Source organism: Nestor notabilis, unplaced genomic scaffold (assembly GCF_000696875.1).
Source record: "Nestor notabilis isolate BGI_N333 unplaced genomic scaffold, ASM69687v1 scaffold6633, whole genome shotgun sequence".
NCBI classification, from domain to species: Eukaryota; Metazoa; Chordata; class Aves; order Psittaciformes; family Psittacidae; genus Nestor; species Nestor notabilis.
The window spans coordinates 14800-24280 of NW_009921391.1; the positions used below are offsets into that span (position 1 = coordinate 14800).

A 9481-nucleotide genomic window follows, 5' to 3' on the forward strand; every position below is an offset into this window, starting at 1 on the left:
CCTGATCTCTAGTTACATTTTTTCCATCCCAGACTGAGAACTCGGTTGTCTCCTCTTCCCGCAGCCAATGTTTGCCTTGGCTCTTCACTTTGGGGTTTGTTGTGTGCTGAACTTAATTTTGTAGTGTCTTTATTGCTTATACAAGTTATACGTCAAATGAGATTGTAGAAACTAAAGGTTAAGTGTAGTTACTCTGCTCCCCATCACATGTGCTGAAGCAGAGCTTCAGATGTTTTGCTTTTGATCATGCAGAAGGCTCCATGTGTATAATGTTTTGTGCTGTAGTTAAGTGTCTGAGGCCACTTGCCTTATTCTTAATTGAAATATTTTAATCTACCTTTTTGACCAGGTATCCAGCTCACATTGAAGAAATTGATTATGAAGAGGGAAAAGTGCTTATCCATTTCAAACGCTGGAACCATAGATACGATGAATGGTTTTGTTGGGACAGTCCTTATTTGCGTCCCTTAGAGAAAATACAGTTAAGAAAAGAAGGATTACAGGAGGAAGAAGGTTGTGCAGTAAGTAGAAAATAGAGGACATCTAAGTGTGTAACAGTTTAATGTGCAGTTGTATGAATTATGACCATTAAAATGCTTCACTGTTGCTGTGTTGCCTCCTGTATAAGCTTTGTGATTTATTCTAAATATTGGAAAATTAATGTTATAATGAAGTTGTATGATTCAGTAATTCTAAGATGAAAACACTTCTGTCTTGTAGGGATTTCATATAAATGATCAGGTGTTGGCATGCTGGTCTGATTGTCGCTTCTATCCAGCCAAAGTTACTTCTGTTAACAAAGATGGTAAGGAGTCACTTTTTGTTTTGTCGTGCTTGTTAGTAATGCATTTCTCATTGTATTCTAACCTTTTGTGAAGGTGAAGAGATAGTACAGCAGACAGAAAACTACTGTGAAAAGCTTTATTTTCAATTGTGTTTTTGAGTCTGCCATCAAGTTTTTTTAACCTAACCTCTCGTTCTTTTCATGACATAAAGGAACTTTCTGCTGGGTCAGTAATTGCTTTAAATATATATTTGGGAAAAGCTGTTTCTTCTGGAGTTTATTATCAAGAGATACATGCAACTGCAGTAAAACTGATGTCAGAGCTGCAAAACTCCTTTACAAACAGAAAAAACAACACAGTCGTGCTTCTCATCCTTCTTTTTTAATATCAGTAAGGAATCATGAAGGACTTGTTCTTGTGCTGCGCTTTCTTTACATTGTATGTTACAAGATTAAGGAGAAAAAGTCTGTGTAATTATCTGTTGGAGTATTCCCCCAAAACTTTGGGGTTTTGTGAGGCAAGTATATCTAAGGAGCAACACTAAGTTTAGTACTAAGTAAGCACCTTCATGCTTACCAGAATTATTTTTGGTAATGGCACTGTTTTGCCCTTACCTGGCCTGTAATAAGACCTCTGCTGTTGAAGTTTCTATCAACACAGATAAGGCAGCTTTTATCTAGAGCTAGAATATTGGAGCTGTTAGCAAATGCTCTGTTAAATAACTTCTGATCTTCAAGCTCTTATGCTTTATTTTCAAATTTTAGGTACATACACTGTGAAATTTTATGATGGTGTAGTTCAGACTGTCAAAAACATTCATGTCAAAGCTTTTTCCAAAGATCAGGTAAGTATTGTGTGTTTGCTACTAGAGTATTCTGAATTGAATACTGTGCCTGGTTGAGGGTTGTCTAATACTCCTAAGAGCTATCTCAAGAATCTTCATTGCCATGAGAAATAATTCTACCATATTTAACCATAACTATATGAAGTTGAACAATCTTAAGAAATATTCTGCATAAGAAAGACAAAATATTTTGTCTCTCCTCTTTCCTTTAGGGAGTTTCATGTTTCTGCATAGCTTTGGGTAGGTTTTGAAAGGAGTATGTCATCTTCATTTAACGACTGGCTGGGAAGATTTCTCTTAACCCAAGAGATAAGTTATATTAGAACATTTCGTTCTCTTCTTGAGCATAAAAACATAAAGGGAGAATCTCCTAGTGAGCTCTGTTTACACAATCAGAAGTAAAGTTTAAAAATACTTGAGCCACTGGAGAGCTCCAGATTCCCTGGTGAGTGTAAGTTACTTAAGGTGTGGATTCAGGTGCAGTACAAATGTAGCAGCATGCTGGCAGTGGAGGGAAAGTGTCTTGTTCCTGTTCATCACTAGGAGAGAGCCCCAAACCACCCAATTCTGAAGGCAGCAGTGTAAGCTGGTTGTCTAATGTCAGTGTTGCTCTGTTCCTACACAGAGGGTGTAACATGCTATATTGAACAGTCATGGTAAATGCTGATGACCTGCACTGTGAATGTACTTAGGCAAGGACACACAGCTTTTAAGAGATCAGGAGTTATCAAGAGGCAATTCAGACATACTGTATTTATGGTTCAGTTTCTTGAGAACAGTTTGGGTAAGATGGTTCATGTGTGTTCCAGTACCACATACCCAGTTCAGATTGGATGGTTCTATGAGCAGCACAGCTGATGAAACGTAATGCACATGACAACAAAGAAACAGCACATCTCTTTGCCATTGAGTTGTGAAAAGAGTGAATCTGCTGCAGTGTCCTGTTGAAGCTGCATGGGTCCTCGAACAGTTCAAGTGCTTCTAAGTTTTAATCTGTGGGTTACAATAGAGTATATGCTTTTGTCCTGTGAAAAATTGGACAAGGATGCAAGTCTGCTAAATACAGAGGTGAGGGAGGACTCTGAGATTGCAGTAAGTTAATTTTCATATGTTGTTCTCTTTATTCTAGAATATTGTGGGTAATGCTAAGCCTAAGGAAAGAGGTAATGAAATTCCATCATCTCCTGAAAAGCAGGAGAAATTTAAAGAACAGAGGAAAGCAACAGGTAATGCAAAGAAAGACAAGGATGAAAAGACATTAAAGACTGAGAAAAGAGTTAAGCAACCTGATAAAGAAGGAAAATTGATAGGCATTTCGGAAAAAGGCAAGGTTTCAGAGAAGAATATATCTAAGAATGGAAAAGAAGATAAAGAGAATATATCAGAGAATGATATGGAATATTCAATAGATACCCAAATTGAGAAGAAGCCTGAGAATGACAATGTAAAGAGTCCGCAAGAAAATGTGAAAGAAACTAAACGAAAACGTGGTAGACCGCCGGTAACTCCTCCAACGGGTACGTAAATGTAAAGGCCATGTATCAGAACCATTGTAAACTTACCTAAAGGAGCAACAAGTATCTTGCTCTTTCACAGCCTAGGTCTCAAGAAACTTTTAAAAAGGTTTAAACTCATCTTTGTTCAGGCTTGGTTAGGACAACTGAGAGCATCCTTGTCAGGCAGGTTTGGAGCTTCAGTGGTTTGGTCTGAGATTAGGTAAATGATGTTCTCTTCATGTCTCAGTAGGATTAAATGCTGATATGTAGACTTTGGAAAGCCAGGTGAAACTCTTTATGCAAGTCCAGTATTGTAAGCTGGGAGGCTTGGGAATTTGTTTTACAGGTTCACAGCTTCATATCCAGTCAACCTTTGTTCTCTATCTAAATACATAGAGCAAAGTTCTCAGACGCTGCAGCCCATAACTTTGGAGTTAAGACGTCGGAAAATACCTAAAGGAGGTGAAGTTCCATCAAAGCGTCCCAGGATTGATAAAAACCTGTGTAAGTATTTTTTAGTATTCAACTCTCACAGTCTTTGTACATACAAGTTCTTGAAGCTTAAGTGGAGGGGGTAAAAAAGTCTGTGGTATTAACCTTGAACTGTGATACATGAAATGGCTGAAATGCATCACCTGTTCTTCTTTCATTGGAAGCTGGGTTTGTATAAAGGAGCCACAAACTGTTAATCTTGATGCAGAAGGGGAGGCAGCAATTATATTGCAATACATAGAAGATTACAAAAGCCCTTTTCTATTGTAGAAACTTTAATTACTAGATGAAGGATTTACCACACTGCTTAGCAAAGAAACTTTAATGGCAAGTAAATTTTCATGTCAGTGCAGTCTAAGAGCTTTTACTTTATCTTGGTATTCTGTGTAGTGATGTTGAACTTGAGTGTGTTGATGAGGAAAGACAATTATATTAGTGGTAAAGATCTGAAGAAAGCTGTCTTTCCCTTCCTTAGGACCACGTATGTTAAAACTTCAGTGTGCAGAGTCAAAGTTGTTTTTTGTCTGAATTGTCCCATCTAACTTCTGGTATTGCTTACATCAGTGGGACAGTTGCTGTTTAAAGCAGTGTTTTACCAGTAAGATACTGATCTGTATTCTTACTTCAAATCTGTTTCTAAAAGAAAAGTTGAGGGACCTGTAACATAACTGTTAATATGATTGTAGCTTTTACAGAGAGGTCTGATCACCAGGGCTGTTCAGCTTTTGCTATTATCCTCAGTCCTTAAACACACTTTCAAACTGCTGCTGGGAGAGGAGATCTTTAGAGTTTGCTTGTGAGCTATTTATAATCCTGCAACTGCAGGGTACCATTAAATTTGTCTGTTGCAGCCCAGGATAAATTGAAGAACACTTCAGATAACCCTGAAAAAGACCAGATCAGGAGACGATCTTCAAGACTCTCGTCTAGTATTAGCCATGAGATTTTAAACACAGATCATGTCACAACTTCAACAGAAATTGAGCCTTGGAAAGATGCAGTATCTGACCAAAAGGAGTCTGAGAAGGGTAAGCAGCTTCCTGGTACACTCTGGTGGCAGTCATCTAGTTGTTGCAAGCATGATATTTTCACTTGCATATACTGCAGGCTCTTTATCTGCAACTAAAACCTGGTTTAATCAGCAGTGCAGAGAAAACTCAAGGAAAGTTTATATCTTTTTCTACTGCCATTGATTGCCTTTTTGCTTTTGATTCCCTCTCCCATCAGTAACCCTAGTATTCCCCTTGCATGGTGGGAGCTTTTCCAGTAGAGGGATAACTGGCCTTGCAAAAGGAGAGCTCCATGGGCTGTAAAACAACTTGAAGGAAGTGTGGTAGTTTATTTTGTGGTGGTGGGTTTTGGTTTGTTTTTTTTTCTAAGGATGCAGGTTATGCTTGTGAAAATGAGGTAGTTACAAAGTTTTCACACTTTGAGGTTGAAGCAGTAACGAAATGCTAAATTTACAGTTTAATCCTCCTGTTCAACTTCAAACAGGATTCAACTTCTTAGACTGGGTGGAGATAACGCTCCCTTTTTCTGCCCGCTGCTTCACTGCCTTTCCCATTCAGGGGGAGCTCTGATGGTGGTTTAAGGAGACCTGTCCCGTTTTGGGCCATAAAGAGTTAGGTTGTGTGTTTCTAAGGAGCTGTAAATTTAGAGGGTTGCTACAAGTAGCTGTGTTGTTAAAAACTTACTTTGTGTTAATACAACAGCAAGCATGGGAATGTGGATGGCTGTTTGTCTCCACTGTAATGTGATGAACACATACATCAGTGTTCTGGAGTATGCCTTTGTGTGTATTTAACTCAATGAAATGTTTTTCTTCCTTCTAGTCCCGTTAGAAATTCCTGTTGAATCTGACCAAAGTTTCAGTGAACAAGAATCTCCTGGAAACACATCACACAGCACAGCACCCAGCACAGATGCCAGTTTACAGGAAGAGAAGGTTGAAGACACTGCGTCTTCGTCTGTAACTGTCAAAACTCAAGAACCTTCTGCTGCTCCAGGTTCAAATTTTGATTTCATATTTAATATTGATGCATTTCTTAAGGCAACAGCCGCCAGGTGTTTTGTGCTTGTACAAGTGTCACTAACAAAAATTGTGTAATTGCAATGTTAACCATGGGGAAAAATGCATATTTTTCTTCCCTGTAGACTCGGTTTTGATCTGACGCTCTGGAGATTGACAGCAATCTTTCAAAAAGTAGAAATCATAATTTTTAAATGACTGGGTGGAATATTTTTAGCATGTGAATGATGAAATTAACAAATGCTTGTTTTCAGGTTATAATTTAATGTTTGTCATTCTGGATTAAGTTGGACTAACATCTTAAAAGAGCAGGTTCTTCTGTCATTTCTGTGCTGCACGTATGTGGAACCATTGATGTTTGGTAATCCTGATTGTGCATTTCTATATCCTTATGCTTTGGCTTCTGTTATACTTAAGCCCTAGACTATTCAGAGGTTTTAGTGCAAATTTATGGAACAGTTCAAACATTGCAGTGTCTGTCTCAATAATGTATTTATTATATTTTCTCTTAGCTGGGGTGTGTACTTACCTTTTTCAAATTAAAATTTCCTATACAGATAGTAACTATGCCAAAACATAGTGCTGTCCTGTGATTATTTTTTGTAACTTAAAACACTTGTATCTGCAGCTAACTGGGGAAACCTGAACTACAGTGTCCCTGGTTTATGCTTTATCAAAGAAGCTTAATTTTAAGCGAAGCAGCACATTTAGAGGGGTTTACAGTTGCTCAGCATTGCTAATCTGTATGTGCTGGCTGTCATCATGTTGTTCGGTTATTCCAGATTTGCCCTCCTGCTTGCACGTGCTTTCACCCACTCTTGTGTAATTGTACAAATAAAACACCCTCTCTCTTTGCCATTGATGTGTACCTTCTGTGCAGGAGGGAATTTGCCTCGTCTCCTTTGCTTAGGTTGGGTGGAATGGTCTTCTAATATTTACAACTTGGAGCTATTTTGATCTTGCTTTCCTTCCTAAGCAGGCTGATGAAATATCCTCCTGTATTCTAACTATGGTATATCCAGAGCCTTTTCAGTTGGTGGGTGTTGGGGCCATGCCTTTCCTGCCCTATGTTCTGGCAGTGAACTCAGAAGATGCAGGGTGGCTGCAGTATCTTTTTGCTAGTCAGGCAGCTGTGTCCTTGTCAGTCCGTAAAGTACTTCTGGGTTTCACTTTTTTAACTGATGGGCTGTAGCTTGTTTTGGCTCATGAAGGCAAAACCGCTGTTGGGTGGTTATGACTGAACAGAATGTTAATCTCTCCCAGTAGCAAGGAAATGCCATTACTCTCTGTGTTAGCTTTGAGTACATGATTCTTGACCCTGTTGGAATCTTGTGCTTCAGGCAAGCAGAAGTGGTGGCTGTTGTGACTCAGGCCGTAGGCATGTGAGGTGTGCAGGTATAGGTCTGACTCCAAACGGGTACAGTGAACTGAACTGCTTTGAGGTGTGCAGGACTTACACCTTAGACACAGCTCTTCTAAGAGATACAGCAGGTGTAGCAGTTCTGAAAATGGAAAGAATATTTAAGTGTGTCTGAAAATACTCACTTTTCAGCCTCTGACAAGCTATTTAGTAGAAGGAAAGGTATGGCAAAGCTTTCTGCTGCAGTGGATAGTCACCTTTTGGATATGCTTTATGTAGAAAAACAGCATGATATAAAACTTTTTAACTTCAGTGACCTTTCATGAAAAACTTACTACATTTCTTAAGCAAGGTTTTTCTGGTTGACAAGCATTTAGCCTTTTATTTTGTAAATTCCAGCAAATAGTCAGCTTGAAGTGTAGCATTTTTAAGATGATACTTACCTTTGTATAAGCTTTTGAAGGTACTCATTGAACTGCAGATTGACAAACCACAGCTTTGATAAGGTCTGAGAATTTGGGGAATGGTAAATCTTGGTTTTTTGAAAGAACACACTGTGTTAATGATCACAGATGTTCTTTTAAATGGTTAATGTAGTATTAAGAAAGCATCTGTTGCCATTGCCTTTGTAAAATAATCCAGAAGTCATCATGGAATAGTCTGAAAAATAAAGATGACTCTACTTGGTACCATAACATGTGTAATCACAAAGCTGTGGGGTTAGTGATCAAATACCATTAAAAATGCCTCCTGCAGGGGCATCTATTTTCTAACTTTAGGTGAGCTTGTCAGGTGGGGAGAGGTCTCTCGGAAGCTTCACACGGTGACATTTTACTGGAAACTTACTGCTGAATGTGGTCATAGCTCAAACTTTGGTAATACAGCACGATGAGCAGTGAGAGGCTGCTGATTTGAACGCAGAAGAGAGAGGGTTTTTTTTCCTTTGACACTTATTTCACCTTGAGACTCTCTGCTTAATATTATAATGGCTAATTGCCAAGTGAGGAGTTTTCATTTTGGTTATAAACATGGAAGAAGGAAGAGGTGGTAGGTCTGTCATTAACTTTGTACTCAGAGAAAACACCCACCAAGCTCCTCTGGAAAGGGAAGTGACTGAAAATCTGAAGCTAATATAGCAAAATTTTCTCTCCATAGAAACCAGTTTTAGTACCATGTGTTATGAACAAAAATTGTGTGCATGTGCAGGGGTGGAAGTTCCCCCCTTTAGATGTTGTTGTATTGAGTTGGCCTCAGAGCATTGGCTGGGAGCACAGGCTCTTCAGAGCCTCTCCTTGGAGCTTCTTGCTGTGCCCTGGCAGCAGGCAGTTCTGTTGTGCTACTTGTAAAGGAGGAAGATGCCCCCAAATGTGTGGTGATGGTAATAACTAAAGCTTTGTTTCAGACTCTGGGATTGTCTGGTTTTGTTACTCTGAATAGATGCCTTTGTATGTTGCAGTAAGCTTTTGGCTGCTTTGCTTCCCCTACCCCATGTCTTGGTACCTCTGTTTCTAAACTTCTGCTAAAGTGATCTCGTGCTCTTCTTCCACCTTGTAGCTCATCAGTTAGAAGCCATTCCCTGTATCTTCTCCAGAATTTGTCCATCTCAATGGTGGGGATGTGTTCTGAGCTTGGATACAGGGTCTCACAATAGTTGTGTGGTGCTATAATGGTTTTTGTTGTCATTGTAATATTTTTTTGGCTAAATGGTCTTCGGACCCCATTACCTACTTCTGCTCCAGTGAAGTTTTCCAATCTTCATGTTAGTTATTAAATGGAAACAAGTTCTCTCTCACTGTCCTGAATGCTGGTTTTTAGCTTTACTGGCAGGAGAACCTTCCGTAATTGCCATCACTAAACCCCTGGACCGTTTCACTGACCATTCCTGAAACACACTTTCATTCTTTATAAATGCAGCTTTTGATGGTATATGATACGTTACAGTTTTGGTATTGGCAAACTTTGTCTTTCAGCAAATGTGATCCTATTGTCTGGCTTTGTTGCAGTCTTTTTACCATAATTGCTTGAGGCAGCATCCCTGTCAGCATGTTCTTAATATGGCTATGCCAAAATGTCTTTCACCTTGTTGTTATCTTTGTGAAACACCCAAGAGCAGTGTCTTCATTTTTACTATTTTCTTCTCAGAATTAACTGATTATTCTTTTTTAACCAGTCTGTGCATACGGCTTCTTAATCTTTCCCTGTACATCAGCCTCCATAGTACCATTACTTGTTTTTTCTCTATGAATGACTTCAAATTTTGTTTCTTTGTCATAACACAGTGTTTAAAAGCTGAGTGTGCTTCAGATGCAGCTGTCTACGATGCTTTTCTTACCTGTGATGTAACCTTTTTAAGTATGCAGCTCAGTAACACCATTTGTGTTGCCACATGCTGAAAACTTCTGAACAAGCTGTGCTGTGTTCTTACACCAAGATCGTGTTGACGTTACCTTTAGCACTCCCATTCAATGCATTCCT

The 9481-nt window shown here is 39.0% G+C and overlaps 1 protein-coding gene across 1 annotated transcript in view; it reads left to right on the plus strand.

Annotated features, from left to right (window-relative positions):
* The window catches only part of PHF20 (PHD finger protein 20), a 37755-nt gene that overhangs the window by 4143 nt on the left and 24131 nt on the right, over positions 1–9481 (plus strand). The window contains exons 2-8 of the mRNA XM_010011128.1: positions 350–521; positions 721–805; positions 1550–1629; positions 2759–3146; positions 3522–3629; positions 4469–4645; positions 5450–5623. Of these exons, the coding sequence (XP_010009430.1) occupies positions 350–521; positions 721–805; positions 1550–1629; positions 2759–3146; positions 3522–3629; positions 4469–4645; positions 5450–5623 (1184 nt within the window). The remainder of the gene's footprint in view (positions 1–349; positions 522–720; positions 806–1549; positions 1630–2758; positions 3147–3521; positions 3630–4468; positions 4646–5449; positions 5624–9481) is intronic.